General features: G+C 43.9%; 4 protein-coding genes across 4 annotated transcripts; 2 read left to right on the forward strand and 2 right to left on the reverse strand.

Moving 5' to 3' along the window:
* Window positions 1-210: 210 nt before the first annotated feature.
* On the forward strand, window positions 211-6,209 carry THITE_2115879 (glycosyltransferase family 2 protein). The gene is made up of 3 exons (XM_003653374.1): window positions 211-609; window positions 667-4,359; window positions 4,416-6,209. Exons 1-3 carry the CDS (start codon window positions 314-316, stop codon window positions 5,842-5,844), a joined length of 5,418 nt encoding a protein of 1,805 aa, XP_003653422.1. The 5' UTR covers window positions 211-313; the 3' UTR covers window positions 5,845-6,209.
* An 812-nt stretch (window positions 6,210-7,021) lies between these two features.
* THITE_2115883 (uncharacterized protein) lies at window positions 7,022-8,892 on the reverse strand. Its single transcript, XM_003653375.1, has 3 exons — window positions 8,448-8,892; window positions 7,213-8,358; window positions 7,022-7,111 (listed from the first exon to the last, which is right to left on the reverse strand). The coding sequence occupies exons 1-3, from the start codon at window positions 8,720-8,722 to the stop codon at window positions 7,105-7,107; spliced, it is 1,428 nt and encodes a 475-aa protein (XP_003653423.1). The 5' UTR covers window positions 8,723-8,892; the 3' UTR covers window positions 7,022-7,104.
* Window positions 8,893-9,121: 229 nt separating this feature from the next.
* On the reverse strand, window positions 9,122-9,795 carry THITE_107151 (uncharacterized protein). The gene is made up of 4 exons (XM_003653376.1): window positions 9,735-9,795; window positions 9,624-9,664; window positions 9,491-9,559; window positions 9,122-9,420 (listed from the first exon to the last, which is right to left on the reverse strand). Exons 1-4 carry the CDS (start codon window positions 9,750-9,752, stop codon window positions 9,330-9,332), a joined length of 219 nt encoding a protein of 72 aa, XP_003653424.1. The 5' UTR covers window positions 9,753-9,795; the 3' UTR covers window positions 9,122-9,329.
* An 11,181-nt stretch (window positions 9,796-20,976) lies between these two features.
* THITE_2048464 (uncharacterized protein) lies at window positions 20,977-21,249 on the forward strand (the record flags this gene model as incomplete). The annotated part of the gene is made up of 1 exon (XM_003653377.1): window positions 20,977-21,249. A coding segment is annotated over one exon (273 nt), but the record flags the coding sequence as incomplete, so codon positions are not given.
* Between the last annotated feature and the right edge of the window lie 6,612 nt (window positions 21,250-27,861).

Genomic DNA, 27,861 nt, shown 5'->3' on the forward strand with positions numbered 1-27,861 from the left:
AAATCACAGGCTCCGTGCGTGGAAGGGGGGCGCTGGCATCCAGGGCATGAGAGTGGCCCGTTGCCGCCTCGAAGAGCCCTCGTCCCTCGGCAAATTCCATAGCCATACCGCTCGCTTCTCCGACGACACTCGCTTTTGGTCCTTGCACCGCATCCGGGCGAGCCACGGCGCCGTAGACGTGGGAAAGTCGGGATTGTCAACACACACCCCTCCGCTCTCAAGGACAGCTCGGGAGTCCGACGAACGAACGAACGCTCGCGTGATCGTGTTTCCGTCCCCTCTCTAGGGGCGACACAACTGACCCCTTGACACCATGGCGAACCGCATGTCGATGTACTCGATGGCCTCCGAGTCAAACCTCGGCGGCCCACGGGGACAGCAGTCCGCCCAGGTGTCGGCCACGACGCTGCTCAACTCGGTGCACAATATCTACCTCTCGTCCCAACCATACCACCTTGATTCGGGGACCAGTCTCGTCGTCAACACATGGCTCACGGCCTCGCAGCCGGGCCCCAGCGGCGCTGTTGGCGGCACCATAGACGCGGACCTCATAACAAGGGCGTGGGAACATGCCCGCCGCCGCGCCGAGGATGGCTGCATCATATTTGGGTAGGCCGTCCCTGGTGCGGATATATCCCCCAGTTCTGCCTCGCTGACTGTGCCCAGGTCCCTCCACACGTCCACACCTTCGCTTCTCCGGCCCGCCCTCTCGTCGCTTCCCGTCGCGGTCCCCTCCTCAATCCTCCAGTCCCTACAGGCTGTTGAGCCCTTCCTCCGCTGCGTCACCCCCTACAACCCCTCGGCTCCCAGGCAGATTGCCCTGGGCGTCTCCCTGACCCTTAACCTTGCCGGGCACATAGTTGGCGCGTCGGTTGCCTTGTCACAAGGCGGCATTGACACGGAAAAGGGCCTGCTTCGTATCCCAGCCGAGCCCGGCTACCGCGCTTTCGATGTCTTCTACTACTTGCTCACCTCCGCCTCCACCCCCGCCGAGCGGGAGTTCCTCGGTCTCAAGGGCGCCTCCAGTTACCGCCTGCTGGCCCGCTCCGGCACATATGATCCCCCCTCCTACCTGCCCACCGCCGACGACGGTGCCGCTGCCGATGATTTTCGCTCCGCCCTGAAGGAGATCGGCATCAAGGGGTCCGCCCACCGCAACTTCATCTCCACCCTCGCCGGTCTCTTGAAGCTGGGCGACACGGTCGACTACGACGTTGACGAAGAGGTGCTGGACGAGGTGTGCGAGGACGTTGCTGGCCTCCTCGGTCTCGAGCCAGAGGTGCTCGCGAGACAATGTTCTACCGAGGACCGTGCCACGCTCCTCGGCGGTCTGTACGAAGCCCTGGTGGATTGGGTCATCAGGAAGGCCAACGAAGCCATTGCCGCCCAGATGACCCGCATCCGAGACGGAGAGGAGTCCGCGAACGGCAGCCAGGGCGACGGGGCGCCGATCTCCCTCGATGACACCGGCGATACCGTGTGCCTCCACTTCCTCGAGATCCCCGATCCCAACCTGGGTAAGGCCGTTGCCATGCGAGGCATCTTCGACGACAACCAGGGCATCAATGCCGAGATGAAGCAGGACGGCGTTGAGATCGCCCCCGCGGGCAGTTCTGTTTTGCGTGAGATGCAGACTGCCGTGGCCGAGGTCGGGCCGGAGCTGGGCATCGTAGTCGGGTCTCTCGGGAGGGAGAGGCAACGCATGCTCGAGAAGCGGGAAGAGTTGCTCGAAAAGGTTGGCCTAGCCGCCGAGGATGACGGCTTTTTGAAGCAGCTGCTGTTCCCCGTCCCCGCGGAGGGGATCAACCTCGGCCGCAGCGGCCGTATCGACCTCCCCGCCCTCTTGAGCACCAGTCGCGCGTGGTACCACCTGTGCATCCACCCCACCGATGAATCGCCGGCTAGCCTGGCGGCCTTGCCGTCGGTCAACTCGGCTTGGTCCGCCGGGACGGTGTCGAGGCAACTGCGGGCCTGGCGGCTACCTGAGTGGTCGAATCGCCGTAACAAGCGCCTCGACTACACGGTTGACTTCGACTTCGACGAGTTTGTCCGCCGCTACCGTGTGCTGGGCTGCATGGACGGCCGTGATGGCATCGAGAGCTGGATTCTGGAGCGTGGCTGGACCAACGGTGAAGTCGTTGTCGGCCGCGAGCGCGTGTGGATGAGGGAAAACGCTTGGTGGGAAGCCGAGAGCATTCTAGACCTCAAGCCCGGCGAGGCCGAGAGGCTCGGGAGCATGCCCAACATGATGCCTCCCGCCGGTCTCGGGTCGGGCTATTCCGCCGCGGGCAGCAGCTTCTTCCCGCCGCAGCCGTTCCACGACGCTTCCTCCAACGGCAGCCACGAACAGCTTGTCCACCAGAGGAATATGAGCCAGGCAACTCTCGGCGGGATGCGTCCCGCGGTAGCCCCCTCCATCGCGCCCACCGCCATGACGGGCATGCGCAACGTCAGCAACAGCAACGGCGACTACGGGCTCGGCCACAAGGGCGACAACCACAGGGGCGATGTCTTCTACAACGCCGAAGGCCAGTTCGTTGGCAACCTGGACCCGGACCTTGCGGAAGGCAAGAAGATCGAGGAGCAGCCCGTCTCGTCCGGGAGAAGGGCGTGGGTTACCCTGGTCTGGATCCTGACCTTCTGGATCCCGTCGCCTCTTCTTCGGTACGTCGGTCGCATGAAGCGCCCCGACGTGCGCATGGCCTGGCGGGAAAAGCTCGTCATCTGCTTCTTCATCGTCATTCTGAATGCCATCATCGTCTTTTGGATCATCTTCTTCGGTCGCCTGCTCTGTCCCAACTACGACAAGGCCTGGTCTCGGGACGAGGTGTCACACCACCAGGGAGCCGATGATTTTTGGGTCAGCGTGCGCGGCAAGGTCTACGATATCACCAGCTTCTGGAGGCTGCAGCATGGCACAACTGCGGACCCGACTACCGCCGATGTCATGCAGCCATTGGCTGGCCTGGACATGGACAACTATTTCATCCCGCCGCTCACCCTGGCGTGCCCAGGCCTGGTGTCCGACGACACCATCAGGCTCACTCTCAACACGACACAGGAGTATCCAAATGCCGTCCACGACTCGGGACCGTACGCGATGGATCCGACCAGCGATATGCGTCAGATTGACTGGTACTCCACCAAATTCTTACCCCGGATGAAAGAATACTACGCGGGCGAACTCGTTTGGGATCCGAACCAGATCCTGTCGGAGGGAGCAAACGAGAACCACATGTGGTTCATCTGGGAGGACAGGATTTACGACTTGACCGACTACATGTACACGCAAAAAATTGAAAACAACAATGCCCGGTGGGCCTTCCTCAACTCGCAGATCGTCGACGCGGTCAAGAACAATCCCGGCCAGGACCTTACCACCCAGTTCGCCAGCATTGTCCAGAAGGCCAGCTCCAACGCAACCGAGAGCGCCAACATCGCCAACACGCTCAACTGCCTCAACAACCGCTTCTACATTGGCATCACCGACTTCAGGAACTCACCCAAGTGCCAGGTCAACAAGTGGATTCTGGTCGCGTTCACCATCGTCCTGTGCGCCGTCATTGGCATCAAGTTCATCTCGGCCCTGCAGTTCGGCTCCAAGAGACGGCCGTCGCCGCAGGACAAGTTCGTCATCTGCCAGGTGCCCGCATACACCGAAGGCGAAGACTCGCTGCGCAAGGCGCTCGATTCGCTCACGGCCCTGCAGTACGACAACAAGCGGAAGCTGATCTGCGTCATCTGCGACGGCGTCATCGTTGGCGCCGGCAACGACCGCCCCACGCCCAAGATCGTCCTCGACATCCTCGGTGTTGATCCCAAGGTCGACCCGCCCGCCCTGCCCTTCAAGTCGGTCGGCACCGGCAGCGAGCAGCTCAACTACGGCAAGGTCTACTCCGGCCTGTACGAGTACGAAGGCAACGTCGTTCCGTATATCGTGGTCGTCAAGGTTGGCAAGGAGTCGGAGCGCGAGAAGACGAAGCCTGGCAACCGCGGCAAGCGTGACTCGCAGATCCTGCTCTTGAGCTTCCTCAACCGCGTTCACCACCGCGCCCCGATGAACCCGCTCGAGCTGGAGATGTTCCACCACATCAACAACATCATCGGTGTGGACCCCGAGCTCTACGAATATCTTCTGATGGTCGACGCCGATACCTGTGTTCGCGAGGACTCGCTCAACCGGCTCGTTGCGGCCTGTGCCAACGACGCCAAGATTGCTGGTATCTGCGGCGAGACGAGCTTGCAGAACGAGGAGCGCTCGTGGTGGACCATGATTCAAGTCTACGAGTACTACATCTCGCACCATCTCGCCAAGGCTTTCGAGTCCCTCTTCGGCAGCGTCACCTGTTTGCCTGGATGGTATGTGACCGTGAATCTATCTGCTGGTTAGCTAAACTCACTGACCGAATTACCAGTTTCTGCATGTACCGGCTGCGGACTGCGGACCGCGGGCGGCCCCTGATCATCTCGGACAACGTGATCCGCGACTACAGCGTCTGCAACGTGGACACGCTCCACAAGAAGAACCTGCTGTCGCTCGGTGAGGATCGTTACTTGACGACCTTGATGACCAAGTACTTCCCGCACATGTCGTTCAAGTTCATCCCGGATGCCTACTGCCAGACGGCCGCGCCCGAGAAGTGGAGTGTGTTGCTGTCTCAGCGCCGTCGCTGGATCAACTCCACCATCCACAACCTCGTCGAGCTGATGTTCCTGCCAGAGATGTGCGGCTTCTGCTGCTTCTCGATGCGCTTTGTCGTGTTCATCGACCTGTTCGGCACCATCATCCTCCCGGCGACCTGTGTTTACCTCGGTTGGCTGCTGTACACGGTCATCACCCGCACCGGACCGTTCCCGCTGATCTCCATCGTCATGCTTGCGGCCGTGTACGGCCTCCAGGCGTTGATTTTCGTTCTCAAACGCCAGTGGCAGCACATCGGCTGGATGATCATCTACATCATCGCCTTCCCGGTATACGCCTTCATCCTGCCCATCTACTCGTTCTGGAACCAGGACAACTTCACCTGGGGTAACACGCGCATCGTGATCGGCGAGTCGGGCAAGAAGCAGGTGGTCGCCGTGGACGACGAGGGCTTCGACCCGCGCTCCATCCCCCTCCAGCGCTGGGACGACTACGCGCTCGCCAACAACCTCCCCGGCCGCCGCGGCGGCCACCCGGAGAAGGTTGGCCTCGACGGCGGCATGGGGATCTACGACGAAAACTACGAGATGGACGACATGAAGTCGGTCTACTCTTCCGTCCGCCAGCCCTCCGTGCTCACCGGGCTTCCCGGCCGCGGCGCAGGCGCCTACATGCCGCCGACCCCCGGCACCCCGGGGACACCCTTCATGAATCGCTCCAGCACCTTCGTCGGCGCCACCCCCTACACCGACAACCCCCAGCCCAACCTGGCCCACCGCCAGAGCATGATGTCCATGGGCGCCCCCATGGCCGACCTGCAGCAGCAGCGCCGCAGCCACACGCCCTACTCCGACTTCCCGCCGGCCGGCCAGCGCGGCAGCGTCGCCAACCGCCTCTCCATGGCCTCCACCAGCATGCTCCAGCAGAGCCAGAGCCAGAGCAGGCTCGGCCTGCACGCGGACCTCAGCACCGGCTCGTTCGGCGGCGGCGGCATGGGGATCTCCGGCGGCGTCGGCGGCGGCGCGCCCGACGACGCGGCCATCATCGAGGCCATCCAGTCGGTCCTGCGCGAGGTCGACCTCGACACCGTCACCAAGAAGCAGGTCCGCGCGTTGGTCGAGCAGCGGCTGCAGACGGAACTGGTCGGCGAGCGGCGCACGTTCATGGATCGGCAGATCGACAATGAGTTGGCCAATATGTAGTGCCTGCGCCTGCCTGTCTTGTGCCTGCCTTGTGCGGTGCGGGGGATAGAAAAATGGGTTGTTTGTTCATTGTTTGGTTTGTTGAGTTTGGTTGGTTTGGTTTGGTTCATCAATCATTGCTGGGTGTCACTATGTGGTAATATGCTTTTCTACTGTCAGGGGCTTTGGATCGTCATCTCTCTCCCTTCATGTTGCTGCTCTGCTCTGCTGTCTGTCTGTCAGTCACTCACAAGCATGTCTTTGCTCAAAACTGTCTCATCTAGCGCTATCTTGGTGATCTACCGGCCGGTTTGTTTGGTGGAGATCGAAAGAAGGGTTTTTTCCTATCTATTTATCTAGATAACTTCCATGTTTTTAAAAGGGGGTAACGTTATGTAGTAATTCATCGTAATCATCATCATCATTGTCATCATTGTCATTGCCATCGTCGTCGTCGTCGTCGCTCGCATCCGGTTCTTCATGACTTGGGTTGGGTTGGTTTGCCTTGCTGTCGTGCATGTCTTTATTCTTAGGGAGAGCGTTCTTGTTGTCGTTTTGGATCCGGTCAAGTCGAGTCAAGTCGACTTCGGCCAAGTCCTGCGAGGTTGGAAAGTGGAGGAGGATTTCTAAGTATTGGTAGTGAAGTTGGGAGTGACAGCAGCTAGTTTGGCTGCTGCTGCTGCTGATGATGATTGGGATGATAGGGGTCGTGTATGGGTGTGGCATGTCGTGTTGATCATGGCTCTTTTCCTACCTATCTACTCTCTCATGTGTAACAGGGGAAGCTTGGCCGAGAATCGCATGGGACATGCTACTCAAGCGCTGCTGCATGATGGGTTGGCCACTAACCAGTCTCCTGTGTACAGCCTTCTGCTCTCTCCCCTCACTCAGGAGTAGATTAGTGTTGGCGTGAGCGATCGTGGCGTCGAACTGAGCGCAAACACCACTCGGTAGGCATCTGTTAACTGGCTGCCTTAGCACTAATGTGAGGCGTCCTTGGGAGTGCTCAGTCCTCTGACAACCAAAGTCACTGTTCCCTCGCACAACTAACTGGAAGAAATGTTCTTTGATTGCCTGGGTAGATGGATACCTGGTGGTATTTACTGATAGCAGCATCTAGAAAGCAGCACCCAACACAGAACGCCTTAGCCATACCACCCTGTAACGCCCAAATGTTTTCCCATGAGAATGACCTCTACATTCCGCAGTAGATGCCTAACTCGCAGTGCCCAACCAGCCCAGTGTTTTAGGTCCGTCCTACGCCTTCCTCGGCGATGTTATTTACTGCCTACTTCCTCAGAAGAGGGTCCATCAGCAAACTAGGTCCCACCGCTCCCCGTTCCCCGAAACAGGGAAGACAGGAATACGGGAACTTGGCCGTCAACTCACTCTATCTTGCCGACCCCCTTCAGCCGCAGATACACGTCGGTGCCCCAGCCGTACAGGCTCTGCACGGCGATGCCGCCGCCAAAGTACTCGGCGTAGGCGCGACTGAGGGGCAGGCCGTAGCCGAGGCCGGCGATGGAGGAGCCGGCGCCGTTGCTGGCGGCGGAGATGACGCTGAGGGCGTCGTCGGCGCTGCTCCAGGCGCCCGGCACGTCGTCGTCGTCGGACTCGCTGAACGTGGTGAACGAGTAGCTCCAGATGTGCGGCAGCACGTCCGGGCTGATGCCGCCGCCGCGGTCGCGGATGCGGATGGTCACGCCGGGCGCGTTGTCGTCGAGCGGCGCGATCGCGTCGGCGCGGTCGAAGTCGCCGCCGCGGGATTCCCTGGGCGGGTCCGGGCGGATGGACTTGACCGCCGGCGGCTCCGGCGCGATGGTGATGACCACGGGCTCGCGGTTCATGCCGCTCTCGACGGTCGCGCGGAAGGCGTTCTTGAGCAGCTCCGTGACGATGTACTCGAGGTGCATGGGCACGAAGGCGAAGGTGGTGTCGGGCTCGCCGTCGACGATCCAGCGCGGGCGCACGCCGTAGTTGAGCTCGCAGATGTCGGCCACGAAGCCGCCGCACGAGTCGATGGTCAGGGCCGGGCGCAGGGCGGTGTCAATCACGCCGATGTAGCTGGGGTGCTCCGGCCAGGGCGTCGGGCTCGCGGCGGAGTCGAAGTGCGGGGTGCTGCTGAAGTGGAGGGCGATGTGCTGCTCGGCGACGAGGCGCGTGCCGATGCGGGCGCGCAAGTGCTCGTCCAGGAAGCGGGTCACCTCAGCAGGCGAGATGTACTTGCGGCACTCGAGGAAGCCGCGGGCGAGGATGGGGATGGTGTCGGTGTGTGTCTGCACGAGCTCGGCGAGCACCTCGGTGAACCGGATCTCGTCTTCCAAGTTGCTGATGGTGCGCCCCTGCCAGGGCAGTAGCGTCGAGAGCGAGTGTTGGTAGTTGTTGTAGATCTTGCTGATATTGGGGTTCGACACGACGATGTAGGGGAGGTTGCGCAGGGCCTGGATGCGGTGCGCCAGGCGGATGGGCAGCAGCGACAGCGTGAACCGGGCGGATGCGAGGAGGGCCTCAGCTGAGAGCGGAGGGCGGCCATGCCTACGGGGAGAAGCAGCATCGGTTAGGACCATGACCATGACCATGACCAAGAACGACTATGACCTCGGCGCAGGAGAGGGAGGCCATACTTGACAAGATCCGCGAGGCTCAGCGGGTGCAGGGGCTGCTTGGCCAGGTGAGGAACGACATCGTGCTCGGGCCGGCCAGCGTGCCTCTCGCCTTCGCGATGTTGTTGCTGCGGGTGTTGGTGCGGGCGGTGGTGGTGGTGGTGTTGCGCAACCGAGGCTTCGTGGGGCTGCTGCAACGTCGACGACGCCCTGGATGACGCCCTGCGCCAGCAATTGAGTGATCGGGGAACGGCCCTGGGGATGGACCACAGCGGCCTCGCAACGGCGTGTCTCATGTCGGCATGTTTGCGCAGCGTGGTTGAGTTGGGGATGCTCACGAGGGCACCTCGACGGAGATGACTCTTGTCAAAGGTCAAACAGATCGGAGGCAGATCGGACGGCTCGAGTTGCTGTGGTCTATGATGACTGGGTCTTTAACCGCAATAGGCTACAGTTCCGCGAAACAGTACAAAAAGCCCTGGGAGTCAATTACCAAGCCTTCCACGCAACACAGTTCACTCAAAAGGAAGAGAAATTCCTCACACTCCCTAAGGTAAGGAAGAAGTCGAATTGAAAGGGCAGCAGGAACTTGGTAAAGCACATGTCCCAAAGTATTCCGTACTTGGTAGCAGTTGAATGACGTCGTCAACACTCAGTGAAACTCATGAAGTACACTCCAGGACGCTCATCAGGTTGGCCCTTGGAATCAGCGCTGATCATTGTTGCCAAATACGGACTGAGCTTAGTCCAATTAAACAGCAAGCCAGTTGGCGTTGCCAGTCAAGCAGGGTCGCTTCAGTGAGCTAGTGTACCACAGTAGGTTGTTATCAACTCGCTGCTGCGTGCCCGTAACCAGCTTATCGCGTGCCCCGCATTCCCCCTCTTTGCAACTGATCAGTGTCCCTATTGTGTATGAACAACCGAGTCCTCCTCGACGTGCTTGACGTGGTCGTGGCTCTCCAGAGTATGGACAATGCCATCGTCGAAAGTGACCCTGCTCGCGCATCTCGCGTCAGCAACGTCCTCCCCTTTTCTCAAACCGAGCAAGAGAAGAACCTCCTTACTGGAAGCCTTTGATCAATGTGTACTCGTGGCCGATCTTGCCGCCCTGGTCGCGGGCTGCCTGCTTGGCCCTGCACAGCGGTCAGTCGAACATTGCTGTTGTAAGCACCCAGCAGAAGGGCGTGCTTGTCTTACGCCTCGACCTCGGCGTCGGTGGCGCCGTCTTTGCAGGTCACCTGTCGCGCTGGGGTTAGCATCTCGCGAATGTGCAAAAGGGGGTCCGAGTTGTTGTGGGCAACCACCTACGATATACGAGCGAGGCATGGTTGCAGCTTTAAAGTGGTTCACAGCTGAGTGGAATTCGAGTGTCTGGGGCAGAGAAGTGAGCAAGCTGGTGTACTGGAATCGTGTCAGGACTTTATCAGCCTAAGGTATGCATTTATATGACAGACGAGTTCTGCCACCTGCCTGTTGCGTTGTGCCGCGTACGTAAACGTCCCAATAGAGGGGGCATACGTCATGCGACCAGCGCATTCAAGCACCAGAGCAACAGCCTTGCAACCCCACACATCTTTTTGGATACCGTAGCTGTGTCTGCCTCGATGCCACCCTTGTCTAGATGCACCTGTGCCCAAGTGGTGAGTCCAAGAGCAAGATGTCGTTGTTACTCGTAAACTTTAGACACCGCATGACGCTGCAGATGATGTGTTGAGTGGGAGAGAAGTCCCATCCTGGTCCCCTGGATGGTGAGATGGGGGTGTTTGGCCCACTCTTGTTTGTGCGTCACGTCTTCCTTCTATCCACCCGTCTCGGCCGCTGTATCGTCAAACTCCTGTTTCTGTTAGTTCGAGGGAAATGATACTCAAGGACTTGGCGACTATTCAACGCAAACCACTCCTGGCTCAGGATCAAGAGGCAAGGAATGGGGATTACATATGTCTTCTGTCCAAAATCGAACCCATTAAATCCACAACCCATTTTCATTAGAACTACAACCCCAAAGTACGGCCCGTACGCTCCTAACCCAACTTACACAGCATCACACATCGGAATCGCTCACACAGGAATCGCTACAAATCGACAATGTTGCTAGTGTTGTTAAAGGTGCAATGCGCTACCAGGGGGCTCCACTTGCACCTAGTTTTAGTTGCCCCCTCTCCTGCGGAGAGGGGGGGACAAAATCATAGGACAGCATAAAATTGGGGGACACTCCACCATACATTTTTCCCTGCATTCGCGTCCACCTACATCATCACGCCCACATTCGCGCTCTAAACCGCACTTCGAACTACACTATAGACCGCACTACAGGGCGCGCCTCGAACCGCCCTGTAGACCGCACTATAGGGCGCGCCTTGAACCGCCTTGCAGACCGTACTATAGGGCGCGCCTTGAACCGCCCTATAGACCGCGCCTCGAACCGCCCTATAGACCGTACTACAGGGCGTACTTCGAACCGCACTATAGACCGCAGTCTAGCCTAGTAATGGACCATCTTTAGGAGCCTACAAACGTTCGGGCTACACGGTAGCTACTCGATGTAGTAGAACGCTATGATCGCTATACCTGCAACTATCGTAAGGCTAGGAAGCCCTCGCTACGTGACGCTATAAGACGTTTCAAGGTATCGAAAATATAGGTCGCCCGTCGTGTTAAGTCTCTAAAGGAGGTCGAGCGGTACTATAGCTTGTTCAACAAGAGCGCTAGGAGGCCGACCGCCCTTACGATCGCCGAGGATACTGCCCTCGAAGCCTATACGCTATAGCTTATCTAAACTAGCTTTCTAGCAAGTAGAGACCTAATCGAAGTCGCGGCTAACTAGCTATATACCTACCGCGATCCTCTTGCTCCCTCGGTTAACTGTTACTAGTAGCGACGTTAGAAGAAGGACTATCCTATATATAAGCTATTATACTACGTCAAGCCTATTAAAGCGGTATACCTATTAGCTAAGCAATAGATCTAGGATTTAGAAGAGTTCTTTAATATACTTAAGACTATAGTTGACTAGTACTAGATTATAGTATCTAGCTATTGGAATATAGATAAAGTGGGCGTTCTAATAGCGATATTAAATAGGAGGTTTAAAGTATTGTTGTTAAACACTAAGAAGAAGATACTAGTACGTTCTACCCCTTTTTTACTCTCTTTTCCTTAGTTCCTTAGCACTAACGATAATAATAGTATTTAGCTAGAGGTTATCGACTTCTATAAGAGGAAGTCTATAACGATCGTTGACGCTAACAATGCTATTAGAAATGCTATTCTACTATACTATATCTTTAAGCAATAGCTAAATAAGAACTAGGATGTCGATAGCCTCGATTCTAGAATACAGTTCAATCGATTAGACACCGCCTTCAACAACGCTAAGATTATAATAGATTAGATCCAACACTTCAACTACTACTCCTTTCTATACTATACTAAGTTCAAACGCTATAGTATAACAATAGAGGATTAGTTTAGCTATAACGAAGAGGGCAACCTAGATGACCTAGCTACTTATATACCTCGCTAGTGTATACTAGGGTATAAAGTCTATCGCCTATTAGTAATAGATAGCTTCTTAGGCTATTATTCGTTTAAGTTCTATAAATACTGCCTTATATTCGATATTATCCTCGTCTTTTTACTACTCTATTTATTATACTTTATCTAGCTGATAAATATAGGCGTTTTCTACTATCTAAAGTACGCTTATTAGCTATAGCTCTATAAGTTTATTCGCTAAGGAAATACGTCGTTTAGTATAGCGAAGTTCGTTAGAGGTATCTAGGTAATCTCTAATACTAGCTTCTAGCGAAGGAACATTATAGCTAGGTTTAAGAAGATAGGCATCTTTCTACTAAATTGCAACTAAGTCATTGATATAATCTAAAAGAAAGCAAAGAAGGCTAATACGCTAGTTTACCTATCTTTAATACCCTAGGAGAGCTAGTAGTTAGAGGCTAAGAAAGGAATTGAACATATTAAAGAGAAATACCTCGATCTATTTAGTTCTTTAACCTAAAAGCGCTTCTTCGTAGTTAAAAGCACGTTCTACGAAGGCCAGCTTACTAAGGACTATCTCGACCAATTTAGAGCTAATAATAAGGACTAGCTTACCTCTCTCTCCTCTAAGAAAGCCTATAGCTACTAGGTTAAGCTATCTAGCAATATTATTACGAACGTTACTATTGAATAGATTTAATAGGCCTAGGAGCTTTGAGATTAGGAATATACCTATAAGTAGTAGGCCTATAGCTAGAAAGCTATTGTGTTATACGCTGATGGTGCTTAGTGACCATCTAGCGGTAAACGTATAAGGGTGAGAAAGATCAATGCCTCTTAGCCTCGTTAGCTGATGAGGCGGCACTCCTAAATACTAGTATATATCACAAAAGTATATTGATATAGTCTACTATTCTACGAAGGGGTTACAGACGAGGTTCCCCTTTTAAGGGAACACTCGTCACCCCTAACTATAGTACGGTTATAGGTACCCTTGCTACAGTTGTATATAACAAGTGCCTAGGGACAAGAAGAAAAGATAGTGTCCTCGCTATTATTATAGAACTTAATATAGGATAAAGGAGTATATAGAAAGAAAGGAAACTAATCTACATTATACCTTATATAGGTTTTATATCTATTATCTTGTCCTATAGCAAAGTCCTTCGTTGTAATACGTTCGTTCATTTGTTCCACTTATCGAGATCGACTATACTATTACTAGTATAAGGGTCGTCTCTTCCGACCTTAGATGCCTTTGTTGCCGCCTTGCGTTCAATGGAAGCAGATATCTTCTTAAGCTTCTTAGGAGGATATATTAGCGTCTCCTATACCTTGTCGTCAATAGTTACTTTGCACTAGCGCTTAGTAGTAGTAACTTCGGCTGTTTTAGCTCCCGATGTTGAATAGATGCTTTTATTGCACTAGCTTTATAGCGTCTTAGCTAGTGTCGTCGGTATAATTAGTAGCGCGGCTTTGGCGATAGGTGCCTTAGTAGACGTTCTTTAAGTAGGTAGCTATATAGTCTTAGTAGAGTATATAGTCGTTATAATTGCGGTATAGCTAACCTTAGGCGCTACCTCTTAGCGTCCAATAGTTTAGATAGCTATAGTAGCCTACTTTGTAATATCTATCTTCGTAGTAGATGAATCTATTATAGTAGTTTAGGACTCGATAGCTATTAGATAGCGCTCAACGTCCTATATACGCTATGCTAATCCTATATAGATGCTATTGTATAGGTTTACTATCGTTTAGGTAGCGAGGTCGATCTTCTCTAGAAGGGCGTTGTTTTTATAATGGAGATCTATTATAGTCTTGTTGTACACTAGCTATAGGTCGCTAATCTTTGTTATCTAGTGATAGTATATATTATTAAGGTCGCTCTAGAAGATAAGACTACTAAGATCTAGGTTACTAGCTTTGCTATTTGCTTCTAATATACTAATAAGCTTTATTGATTCTACTACAGTTTTTTCAACTTCTTTAACGTAGACTCGGTACTTTTAGGCGAATTGGAGCAGATCTTTAGTTAGCGTTTATACCGCTTTTATATCCATTTATAGAAATTTAATAGCGTTATCATTTATAATAACTATATAGCTAGTACCGTTTACTACGTCTATAGCTCTAGCGTTATTGTAATAGGCAAGCCTAAGCTCTATTAGTATTACGTTTATAGAAGGGTTGCCCTCGCCCTTAGGCGAGATATAATATAATATAAGGATTTTAATTGCTATTGGTATATAGCTTGCTATAACTATACCCGTCTTTTAGAACTCTTTAAGGGCTCTCTTAATTATGCTTTTAATCCTCTAGATATATAAGTTGTATACAAAGCTAGTAGGCTTATTATTGAAATCCTTCTTTAGGACTATATAATGAAACCTAGCGAATTATATCGCTAGCTTAGCTATATATTCGTTATTATAACTAAAATCTGTATATATACAAGTAAGCGTTTCACTTATAGTAGCGATATACTTGTTTATAGCTTTGGTTAAGTACTAAAAGTACTTATACGATATATAGGTTTTCTAAAGCTCTAGGATATAGTATAGTTTAGTCGCTATATCCTCCTTATCACTAGCGTAATTAGCACTATTATCATTAGAGACGTCTAGGTCGTCGTTAGTTGTAGTAGCCTTGTCTTCTAATGCGATATACAAAGTTTACTAGGCTTCCTAGCGCTATATACTAGCGGAGATGACGTTGTTAGTTTCTAGATACTTGATCCCTAGCGTACATTGTAGAGGCTACTCCCCTTCTATATATTTATAAGTTAAGAGAGTTCCTAAGTACTTTTATATAATGTCATTATCTAGCACTTCGTTGTAGTCCTTATAGACTTCCTATTCGTTGTTAGACACTACGATAGGGTCTATAGTGATGTTCTACTACTACTCTTTATAAATAGTCTCTAAGCTATTTTAGATTGCTTTAGCTATATTAGCTTCTTTAGTAGCTATTATTTCATTGTCGTAAATAGTTCTAGTAGCAACGTCTTTAGTAATAGCTTAGTAGGATATAGAAGCTCCTAGGGCGTATAAAGGAACATTAGGTATACTATCGATTTCCTTTACTTCTCCTACTTATTTAGCTACGAGTTAAACGCTCTCCCTCTTCTAGATATTAGTAGTATAGCCTTTAGTAAACGTCTTTCTCGTATAGGGAGATATCTTATAAACGACGAAGGCTAGTTAGGTGTCTCCCTCTATAATATCGATATAATTGTACTTAAGCATTTCGCTATTCAATAACGTTAGTAAGCTAAGAGAATCGACTATATAGTCGCCTCTATCGATAATATAGGCACTATAAAAATGTATAGCAGATTGTTTTAAGTCGTAAATATAGTATAAATATATATCGACTAATAGTAGCTTATATAAATATATATAGTTTAGTAATAAGAAGGTTTGATAATCGATTATATAGCGAATGTAAATAACTATAATAAAGAATTGTTAAGGAAGATAGATATATTAAGATTGATATATAAAGAGAAAGGAAATTGTAGTAGCCTATATTAAGCTATTCTAGAAGTAAATAAAAACAATAGCGTAGTGCTTATAGCTAATAAATAGTGTTGCTATCTAGTAGTAGCTAGAGAATAGAACATTGTACCTTTAAAGCTCGAAGCCCTATACCTTTATAGCAATAGAATAGCTTTCCCTAACTATTTACTAGTTAAGGTCAGTAGTAAATCTATATATAGGAAAACTAGAATAAGCAAGGTGCTTAACGAACTAAATGACTATAGTTTTATAACTAAAAGCATTAGTAATATTTAAGTAAAGAGTAAAAAAAAGAAAAACTAGGAGATCTATAAGATAGAGGACAGCGTTTATACATCTAGTAGCGGTATAGTGGTAATAGATATACTAAAGCGAACGTGTTCTAACAAGGAAAGTGTAAACGAATAAAAAGAAGAGAAGGAAATAGAAAAGAAGAAAAGAGAAAGTCAATAACAATATAGCTATCAATGGTCGCTACCCTTCCTCTACAATAGCTCGACGACAACTTGGTTCTAGGATTAAGGAATCTCCTTTACTTCCTCTTATTCCTTAATAGCGATACCCTTATTATAGTATTCCTTCTCCTAATCAATAGGGTATACCTTTTTATACTCCTTAACAAGTTCCCTAGTACCGTTAATAAGCTAGATATATAGGATCTACTAGTCGTCCTTAGTAGTAAATCCTTTCTATTATACTAGATACTCGACCTTAGGTCTCTAATTCCTCTAAGTAATATACTATTATACAATTCTTTCGACTTCCTAATACTCGTCTCTATTAACGATTATAGGGCTAGGGGGTTCTATATTATAGCTAAAGGGGTCTTTCCCCTAATCTAGTTTCTATAACTAGGAAACTAAAACTATAAGATAGACTTTCTAACTAGCTAAGAAGTCAAGCTTATAGGCGTTCCTATCGATTTTATAGATAATCTTAAACGGTCCTGCCTACTATTGTTATACGCAACTGTGGCAAGAGCACCTATGACTATACCGCAGTTAGGGGTGACGAGCGTTCCCTTAAAAAAGGGAACCTCGCCTATAACCCTTTCGTAGAACAGTAGACTATATCAATATACTTTTGTAATATATACTAGTGTTTAGGAGTACCGCCTTATTAGCTAACGAGGCTAAGAGGCATTGATCTTTCTTACCCTTATACATTTACCGCTAGATAGTCACTAAGCACTATCTATATATAATAAGTAGTGCCTACTAACGATTTGAACCTATTCGCTTCTCGTCGAGAGGAGCTAAGTTTAGATCAGGAGATATTATAAGTTACACCTAGTAAGTTATATAGAGCAATACCTAAGGTAGATAATGCTCCTTTATAAAGGAGTAAGCTTCGGAGTATACGATCTATAATAAACTAGTTTACAACCTAGCTATCGTTATTCTAATATTAAATATTTATAAAGAGTTAGAAGCTAGACGGATTTAAGCCTTATAAACGCTAACGTCTATAGGGACGTATAGTAGATACTTAAGTTCATTAAAGACTTCGAGGTTACCTACAACGTCTAGTAGGTAATCGCTATTAATCTCTAAGAACTCTAATACCTAGAAGCTATAGTATTACTCAAAGAGGCATTAGAAAGAGACGTCTACGCCTAATGGTACACCGAAACACTGTATATTGTAGAGTATTCTCTCTCTTAGATACTCGACAATTATATTCCTTATATCCACTTTGTAACTATTAGATATAAAGTCTAAGTAGCTATTAATAAGAACCTTATCTTAGACCTTAGGATCAAAGACATTGCTTTAGAGACTAAGGATTTAACCTAAGAAACGTTAGAGACTTTAGTATTAGAGAGTCAAGGACTGCTAGAGACCCTAAAGCCTTAGAGGATCAACGATTAGCAACTAAGATTAGCTATACTATTAGAAACATTAGTAAAAACTAGATATAATCCGACTAAGAACTAGCTAGCAACTCTACTAAGTTTAACCTTCTAAGAACAATTAGAAACCTAGAATATATCAACTATTTCTTAATAGGGATATAAAACCTATACTATTAGTAGCTATAATCTCGGTAGACGCTACTAAAGATTATAAAGAGGATCGTAGGATCTACCGTCTTAGAACCGACAACCTAAAGAGGAAAATCTATTATCTCTAATAGCTCAACTAATCAGTACTTTCGACTAGGTTCCTTAGCTATCGCTATAGATGTCTAGCCAACTATCCTAGTACCTATCTAGGCTTCCTAGACTAGATATAGTCATTTAGAACCTTAGAATAGAACGTATAGATAGTTTAGTCGATTCCAATGTCTCTTTACTATTCTAAGAGATGTCGAGCCTACTATATAGATAAGTAGCTAGACCCTCTAGACAAGGAGCTAGACCCTCTAAATAAGTAGCTAGAGCTATAGATATCTAAGCCGCTTTCGCTATATAGGACTTTCTTACCTAGATAACTAGAATAATAGAGAACCTAAACGTTATAATCGAAAGGGCGAATAGGGCTATAGGCGTAGAAGACCGTTAGCCTAAAACCAAGGATAGAAGTACTATATCTTTACAACTGTCTATACCTATATCGAAATAAAAGATTTAGGACATTAGTCTCTTCTAGCTAGATATAGAGAACGAGGCTAAGGAACCCTAGGACCTATAGTATAATAAATAGTAGCTATACTATAGGGACGTCAACCTTTAGGTTAAATAGGTGGATTAGGTCATTAGATACTACCTAGTAAAAGAAGAGACCTTATATATAGAGATATAGACCCTACTTCGAGAATTAGCGCTACAATAGTATAAGTAGTAGCTCTTTACTATAAAAAAGGTAGCATTGACTATATTTATAAAAGTATAGACTAAACGCTTGAAAAAGGAGTTTAGTATTAAGAGATATAAAGCGGAGAAATAGCTAAACGAAAACTAGTATACTATAAAGGACAATTATAAAGATAAGCTAATCTAGAAATTCGCTATAGAATACTTTAAATATATATATATTTAGGGAGATACTATTAAAGAGCAACGTCTAATATACCTATACAACTACCTCTATTTAGAACTTTGCTAGCTATACTCTAAACTAGATACAACTATAGAGATAGGCACATTCCTTAGTATTCTTGATACTAAAGTATATATCGTTAAAGACAAGCTCCGCTAGGACGTTGCCAAGGGCTATATTATTAGCTATAGTCCTATTGCTAATAACATAGATATAGAGTACAACGACGAAGAACAAAGAGACGACTAGGAGGATAGTAGAGCCTTTTAGATAGGAAGAGGTAAAAAAGGATATTACAATCCTTAGAGAAGAGACAAGGATAAACTTTAGCGACTTAGAAATAATTAGTATAGAGATAGTGACTAAGTACAACTATTCGATAACCGAAACTTCTATAGTATAACTAGACGTAGAAGAGGATATCGACTATTCAACGATTATAGAGGAGGACTTAGACTATTTAATAGCTAGAGAAGAGGCGACAATAGCAATTAGGGAAGACTACCTTGACTTCGACGACTTCAATAGATTCGAATATATATATATAAGAAGTAGTTCAAAGACGGTACCTTCTTATACTATAGCGAGATTATAGTAATAGAAGACGATAAAGACGTTAACCTTTATTATAAAATACTAGAGAAGACTAGGTATATTCTTGTCGACGAATATAATACTAAAGCCAAGGATAAAGAATTGGAAGACGAGGAAGCTAATAGTTTTTACTACTTATATTACACCTTTCGCTAGCCTAGACTAAGCTAGAATAAACTACTATAACAACTTCTATAGATTTAGTAATATACCGCCTATAGCAAAGTCTTTACGATATATTATAAGCTTTTTAAGTATATAGCCGACGATAGCAACGAAGATAAGTATAAACCTATATAACCTTAAACAAACCGCTAGCGCAACTTTAGTAATAACAAAGACGAGCTTAATAGTAAAGATATAAACTTTATACTAACTAAAAGATAAATCGTAGAAGTATAGCTATATATACTGCTATTGAAAGCATTGGACAAGCAAGCTATATACCTTATAATCAATATTAGTGTAAACCTAGGCGAGCTAGGCACCGAGGTTTACTTCGATATAGGTAGTAATACTAACCTCGTCGATAAAGAGTTTATCTCTAAGTAGGCTAAGAACCTACGTTGGATTAATATAAAGCTATACTTTGTTAAAGGCGTTGGAGCCTATACCAAAGTCAAAAAGTAAGTTGAGTTTAACTTCTATATCCAAGGAATTGTCTATAGTACTAACGTAGACGGTCACTTCACTATAATAGCTAATATCATTAAAGGTTTAGGAGCGAAACTATTGATTAGAATTGACTTTATACTCTATAACGGAGTAAAGATTGACCTTAATATATCTACCTATTACTTCTAGTCTATCTATAATATAAAGGTGAGGGTATATATAGAATAGAAAAGAATAATCTAGAAGGTGAAAGCTATAAATACTATAACGGTTATACCTATAATAGAACACCTAATTAAGACTATGTTCAAGTATATAGATATCGATAACAATAATCTAGGTAGCTAGAAACGTAAGCTCTACTTCGCTTTATATATTAAGGGTATACTAGACATCGTCGTAGATATAAAAAGCGTATACTAGGCTATCGTAAGGAACAATACTACTCGCCTAATTACTATTGTCGAAGGACAGTGTATTAGACACCTTCTTTAGTATAGCCTAGAGGAGGACATCTAAACGATAGTATAGAACCTTATATAGCAGACCTAGGATAACGTTATAGACGACAAATATATATAGATAACGATGACTATACAATAGGAGCCTAGTAATAAAGAACTAATAACGGAGATACTAATAGAGGATGAGTATAAGCTACCTACTAAACAAGAGTTCTATATACTATCCTATAGTATTAAGAAACTAGATAATATCCTATATATTAAGTTAGTAGTAGGGGTAAACGTCTATAGTAGGGACAAACGATATATAGAAGAGATGAAGGTACTACTAGACAAGTATAACGTCTTTTATAACTATAGCATTGTCCCTATACTAAAGGATTAGAAGATGAGAATTCTATTTATCGATAGATAGTAGAATTAGCTTAAGCCTATTTAGGTTTACCTACTAAGCGCTAAAGACTAAGCGATCGTCGACGAAGAATATAACAAACTATATATATAAGGAAAGATGGACTTTATAAACTAGCTAACCCTTGTTGTTTACCTAGTCTTTGTAGTCTATTGTATAGTTGCTAGAAAAACGAAAGGTAGAGCCGTAGTAGACCTCTAGCCTTTAAATATATTGGTGATACTAGATATATACCTATTGTCTAACTAAGATGATATTATAAATATAATAATAGGTAATACGATCTTTATAGCATTCGACGCCTCTAGATTCTTCTTCTAGCTTCTAGTCGTAGAAGAATACTATAACTATATAGTGGTCATTAGTCCTAGAGGTTTAGAACGTTTAAACATTGTACTAATAGGATTTAAAAACTCGTTAGCTTTTATATAGCGCTTTATAGACCGCTTGTTCTATAAGTATAAGCACTTTATATACGCCTATATCAACAATATTATTATCGTTAGTAAGAATATAGAGAAGTACCTCAAGTATATTAAAACGGTTCTCGATATCCTCGATAAGGTATACGTTTATATTTCAATAGAAAAATCCTTTATAGCCTACCCGTCAATGAGACTGCTTAGCTATATAGTCAATAGCGAAAGAGTAGCTAAGATGGACGATAGGATCGCTATATTTAAGAAACTTAAGTTCCCTAATATCCTTAAGACCTTAAAGCAATACCTTAGTATAGTCGAATAACTATATAAGGGCATTCTATAGTATATAGCGAAAGTATAGCCTCTATAGGACTATAAAACCAAACTCCTTACCTAAGGGAGAGTAAGCGAAGACCTTCCTATCGCTAAGTCGAAGAATACTAGGAAAGTATTTACTTTGAACACTAAATTCGAGCCTATACTAGTGGAACTAAAGTCCTTTAGATTGCTATAGGAACACCTATATAAGTAGTACTTCCTATATTATTATTGTCTTAATAAGCTACTATTTATTAAGCTTAATATAAATGGTAAAGGATATAGAGCAATCGTCTTTCAACTCTATAGCAAATAGGACGGTACTAGTATCCCTAGCTAAGATATCCTAAGTAGCGAGATCTAGCCTATTATATTCTTGTCCTATCTAACTTCTAACATAGAAAGGAAGTATAGAAGTATAGAAGTAGAAGTCGCTATTGTCGTATAGGCAGTTAAAAAGCTTTGAAAAATAGTATAGTCAAACCAATATCCTATAAATATCCTAATAGACTATATAGCAACTAGAGGCATTGTAAAATATACGTCTCTCGCTACTATAGACCTTATAAAGGCCAACTTAAAGCTCGCTAATACTATAAATTGGCTATCCTAGTTTAACCTCAACATTTTCTATATACTAGGAAAGCTTAACATTGTACTAGACGCCCTATTATACTTACCGACCTTCGAGGAGGACGCCCCTAACGAAACCTAAGACGCTACTAACGAACTAGAGGACATTTAGTCTACTACCTAGATCGATACTAAGGAATACTACACTATAGACATTAGTACCTTCGAACTAGTTATTAGTGACGAGTTTAAAGCTAAATTAACTATAGTTTACCCTAACGACCGTTAATATAATAAGATTATTAGGAGTCTCTACAATGTAGAAGAACGAGCTAAGAAGATCGCTAAGCAGAGAGAATGCAAAGAGCGAGAAGGAGAGCTACGAAGAAAGTAGTACTAAAAGCTATAGCTTAGACCCTATAAACTAAAGGATAGTCTCCTCTACTATATCGACTATAAAAGAGCAAAGAAGCTTTATATCCCTAGCGGCTATATTAAGGATATTCTTACCGTTGTATACGACAATATTTACTACTTTAGTATAGACAATATAATAGTAAACTTCTTAGTATTTATATTTAACCGAAAGCGCTAGATAGTATATAAATATATTTAGTACTACCTTGTATATAGAGAGAACTAGACCTTAAGAGAACTAAAGCCTAGAGACCTTTAACCAATTTGGATACCGCTATAGCCTTTCTATACTATTACTATAGATTTCATTGTCGGTTTACCTACTATACCCTCTAAAGGGATACTATAGTTAATAAAAAAGTACCTAATCCTCAACGCTATATATACTATTACCTATAAGTTTAGTAAAAAGAAGCTTCTTATAGCTAGAAACAATAAAATATTAGTAAAAGAATAGGCTATTATAATCTTTAGAGCACTAATATATATAGATTAGGGACTCTTAGTATAAATCATTAATGACCAAGATACTAAGTTCACCTTTAACCTATAGAAGGAAATCTTTTATATCCTAGGCGTTAGCCTCCTTTTCTCGATAGCCTATTATCCCTAGATAGATAGTTAGTTAGAAAGAATAAACTAGATAGTAGAAATCGCTATCTATATAGAAGCTATAAAAAAACTAAGAACGCTATAGCCTCTACTTCTTTCTATATTACAATATAACCTTAATAATACGCTTATAGTCACTATTGGAAGATCGTCGAACGAGTTAGTATATAGCTTTAAACTACGCTCTATCCTAGATATACTTCATTGTAAAAAGGGCATTGTTACCTTTGCCAAAGCTATTAGTGTCCTTAGATAGTAGTATTAGGAGGAAGCAGTAGAACGGATCGATTATATAGACACTATTGTAAAGATACGTTACAATAATAAGTATATATCTACTAAGTTCGAAGTAGAAGATACTGTTTATCTACAACTATACAATAGATACTATCTCCTAGGAAAGCCTAAACGAAAGTAGTCGCTATAGTAGATAGGACTATTTAAGATTGTCTATAAAATCGATAAGAACGTCTATAAATTTGACTTTCTAGCTAGTTAGAAAGTCTATCCTATAGTTTTAGTTTCCTAGTTATAGAAACTGGATTAGGGGAAAGACCCTTTTAGCTATAATATAGAGCCCCCTAGCCCTATAATCGTTGATAGAGACGAGTATTAGGAAATCGAGAGAATTGTATAACGACGTATTATCTAGAAGAACTAAAGACCTAAAGTCAAGTATCTAGTGCAATAGAAAGGATTTATCGCTAAAGACAACTAGTAGATCCTATATATCTAGCTTATTAACGATACTAAGGAACTTATCAAAGAGTATAAAAAGGCGTACCCTATCGACTAGGAGAAGGAACATTGTAACAAGGGTATCGCTACTAAGGAATAGGAGGAAGTAAAGGAGATTCCTTGATCCTAGAACCAAGTTATTATCGAGCTGCTATAGAGGAAGAGTAGCGACTATTGACAACTATACTATTATTGACTTTCCCTTTCCTTCTTTCCTATTTCCCTCTTTTCCTTTTATTCGCTTACACTTTCCTTATTAGAATATATTCACTTCAATATATCTATTATCGCTATATTGCTACTAGACGTATAAATGCTATTCTCTATTTTATAGATCTCTTAGTTTTTCCTCTCTTTATCCTTTATTTAGATATTATTAATACTTTTAGTTATAAAACTATAGTTATTTAGTTTATTAAGCACTTTGCTTATCTTAGTTTTCCTATATATAGATTTACTATTGACCTTGACCTATAAATGGTTAAGGAAAGCTATTCTATTGCTATAAAGGTATAGGGCTTCGAGCCTTAAAGGTATAATGTTCTATTCTTTAGCTACCACTAGATAGCAATACTATTCATTGGCTATAGGTATTATACTATTGTTTTTATTTACTTCTAGAATAGCCTAATATAGGCTATTATAATTTCCTTTCTCTTTATATATTAACCTCAATATATCTATCTTCTTTAACAATTTCTTATCGTAGTTATTTATATTCGCTATATAATCGATTATCAGACCTTCTTATTACTAAGCTATATATATTTATATAAGCTACTATCAATCGGTATACGTTTACGCTATATTTGTAAATTAAGATAATCCGCTATATATTCTTATAGTGTCTATATCAACGATAGAGGTGACTATATAGTCGATTCTCTTAGCTCGCTAACGTTATTAAGTAGCAAAGCGCTTAAGTACAATTATATCAATATTATAGAGGGAGATACCCAACTAGCCTTTGTCGTTTATAAGATGCCTCCCTATACGAGAAAGACGCCTACTAAAGGCTATACTACCAATATCTAGAAGAGGGAGAGCGCTCGACTTATAGCTAAGTAAATAGGAGGAGTAAAGAAAATTGACAATATACCTAACGTTCCTTTATATACCCTAGGAGCTTCTATATCCTACTAAGCTATTACTAAAGACATTGCTACTAGAACTATTTACAATAACGAAATAATAGTCGTTAAAGAAGCTAATATAGCTAAAGTAATTTAAAATAGTTTAGAGACCACTTGTAAAGAGCAATAGTAGAATATTACTATAGACCCTATTGTAGTGTCTAACAACGAATAGGAAGTCTATAAGGACTATAACAAAGCGCTAAATAGCAACGCTATATAAGAGCGTTTAGAAACTCTCCTAACTTATAAGTATATAGAAGGGGAGTAGCCCCTATAACGTATACTAGGGATTAAATATCTAGAAACTAGCAATGTCTCCTCCGCTAGCATATAGCGTTAGGAAGTCTAGTAAGCTCTATATATCACGTTAGAAGACGAGGCTACTATAACTAACGACGACCTAGACGTCTTTGACGACGATAGTGCCAATTACACTAGTAATAAGGAGGATATAGCGACTAAGCTATACTATATCCTAGAGCTTTAGGAAACCTATATATTATATAGGTACTCTTAGCGTCTAACTAGAGCTATAAGCAAGTATATCGCTACTATAAGCGAAGTACTTGCTTATATATATATAGATTTTAGTTACGATGACGAATATATAGCTAAGCTAGCGATATAATTCGCTAGGTTCTACTATATAGTTTCGAAAAAGGATTTTGATAACAAGCCTACTAGCTTTATATATAACCTATACGTTTAGAGGATCAAGGGTACAATTAAAAGAGCTTTTAAAGAGTTCTAAGAGACGGATATAGTTATAGCAAGCTATATACCGACTACGATAGAAATCCTTACGTTATATTACGTCTCGCCTAAGGGTAAGGGCAACCCTTCTATAAATATAATATTAGTAGAGCTTAGACTAGCCTATTATAACAATGTCTAAGCTATAAACGTAGTAAGTGGTGCTAGCTATATAGTTATTACGAATAATAATACTATTAAATCTCTATAAGTGGATATAAAAGCGGTATAAACGTTGACTAAGGATCTACTCTAATTCGCCTAGAAGTACCAAGTCTATATTAAAGAAGTCGAAAAAACTATAGTAGAATTAGTAAAGTTTATTAGTATATCGGAAGTAAATAGTAAAGCTAGTAACTTAGATCCTAATAGTCTTACCTTCTAGGGCGACCTTAATAATATATATTATCATTGGATAGCAAAGATCAACGACCTATAGCTAATATACAACAAGACTATAATGGATCTCTATTATAAGAATAACGCCCTTCTAAAGAAGATTGACCTCGCTACCTAAACGATAGTAAACCTATACAACGGCATTTATATAGGATTGGTATAGCGTATATAGGACATTGAACGCTGCTTAGTAGCTATCGAGACTCGAGCTACTATAATAGACTTACCTACTATAAAGGTAGCTATTATAAAACAAGCTAGAACATCTATTTAGACTACTAGCCACTATAAAGTAGTACCTAAGATCGCTTATACTACAACTACGACTATAGTATACGCTATTAAAGCTATATAGTTGCCTATATAGAAGACGCTAAGTAAGACACCTATAGCCAAAGCTACGCTATCGGTTATACTAGCAACGCTAGCTAAGACGCTATAGAGTCAATATAACAACGACACTCGATCGACATTAGGAGCTAAAACTGTCGAGGTTATAGGTAGTAAACGCTAAAGAAAAGTAATAATCGACGACAAGGTGTAGGAGACGCCAACGCGTCCTCCTAAGAAAGTTAAGAAGATACTTATATCCGCTAAACATAGAGTAGCTACGAAGACGTCGAAGGTAGCTAGGGACGACCTATATACTAGCGATAGTACCGTCGACCTAGATAAGTAGAACAAATGAATAGGCAAATCGTAATAGAGGACCTTGCTATAGACTAGGATAACAGATATAGAAATCCTATATAGGGTATAATATAGATTAGTTTTCTTTCTTTCTATATACTCCTTTATCCTATATTAAGTTCTATAATAATGGCGAGGACACCATCTTTTTCTTCTTGTCCTTAGGCACTTGTTATATACAACTGTAGCAAGGGCACCTATAACCGTACTACAGTCAAGGGTGACGAGCGTTCCCTTAAAAAAGGGAACCTTGCCTATAACCCCTTTGTAGAACAGTAGATTACATCAATATACTTTTATAATATATACTAGTGTTTAGGAGTGCCGCCTTATCAGCTAACGAGGCTAAGAGGCATTGATCTTTCTTACCCTTATACGTTTACTGCTAGATGGTCACTAAGCACCATCTGCGTATAACAACTATAGTGACTACTTTCGTTTAGGCTTTCCTAGGAGATAGTATCCGTTGTATAATCGTAGGTAAACAGTGTCTCCTACTTTGAACTTAGTAGGTATATACTTATCGTTATAACGTATCTTCGTAATAGCGCCTATATAATCGATCTATTCTACTACTTCCTCCTAATACTACTGTCTAAGGACATTGATAGCTTTAGCAAAGGTAATAGTGCCCTTCTTATAGTAGAGTATATCTAGGATAGAGCATAGTTTAAAGTCGTATACTAACTCGTTTAATGATCTTCTAATAGTGACTATAAATATATTATTAAGGTTGTACTATAATATAGGGAGAAGTAGAAGCTATAGTATTCCTAGTTTTTCTATAGCTTCTATATAAATAGCGATTTCTACTATCTAGTTCGTCCTCTCTAACTAACTGTCCATCTAGGGGTAATAAGCTATTAAGAAAAGGAGGCTAACGCCTAGGATATAAAAGATTTCTTTCTATAGGTTAGAGGTGAACTTAGTGTCTTAGTCGCTAATAATTTATACTAGAAGTCCCTAATCTATATACGTTAGCGCTTTAAAGATTATAACTATCTATTCCTCTATTAACATTTTATCGTTTCTAGCTATAAGAAGCTTCTTTTTACTAAACTTATAGGTGATAATATATATAGCGTTGAGGATTAAATACTTTTTTATTGACTATAGTGTCCTTTCAGAGGGTATAGTAGGCAAACCGACGATAAAGTCTATAATAATAGTATAGAAAGGCTATAGTAGCGTCTAAATTAGCTAAAGGTCTCTAGGCTTCGGTTCTTTTAAGGTCTAGTTCTCTCTATATATAGGGCAGTGCCAAATATACTTATATACTATCTAACGCTTTTAGTTAA

This window comes from Thermothielavioides terrestris, chromosome 2 (assembly GCF_000226115.1).
Source record: "Thermothielavioides terrestris NRRL 8126 chromosome 2, complete sequence".
Lineage (NCBI taxonomy): Eukaryota > Fungi > Ascomycota > Sordariomycetes > Sordariales > Chaetomiaceae > Thermothielavioides > Thermothielavioides terrestris.

Bases quoted from the DNA above. Each gene is read 5' to 3' on its own strand.
- THITE_2115879 (XM_003653374.1), top strand. From the start codon at position 314: ATGGCGAACCGCATGTCGATGTACTCGATGGCCTCCGAGTCAAACCTC. The intron at 610-666 runs GTAGGCCGTCCC...GACTGTGCCCAG, and splicing joins GATGGCTGCATCATATTTGG to GTCCCTCCACACGTCCACAC. The intron at 4,360-4,415 runs GTATGTGACCGT...CCGAATTACCAG, and splicing joins GTCACCTGTTTGCCTGGATG to TTTCTGCATGTACCGGCTGC.
- THITE_2115883 (XM_003653375.1), bottom strand. From the start codon at position 8,722: ATGAGACACGCCGTTGCGAGGCCGCTGTGGTCCATCCCCAGGGCCGTT. The intron at 8,359-8,447 runs GTATGGCCTCCC...TTCTCCCCGTAG, and splicing joins AGCCTCGCGGATCTTGTCAA to GCATGGCCGCCCTCCGCTCT.
- THITE_107151 (XM_003653376.1), bottom strand. The intron at 9,560-9,623 runs GTAAGACAAGCA...ACCGCTGTGCAG, and splicing joins ACCGACGCCGAGGTCGAGGC to GGCCAAGCAGGCAGCCCGCG. The intron at 9,421-9,490 runs GTAAGGAGGTTC...ATGCGCGAGCAG, and splicing joins ACATTGATCAAAGGCTTCCA to GGTCACTTTCGACGATGGCA.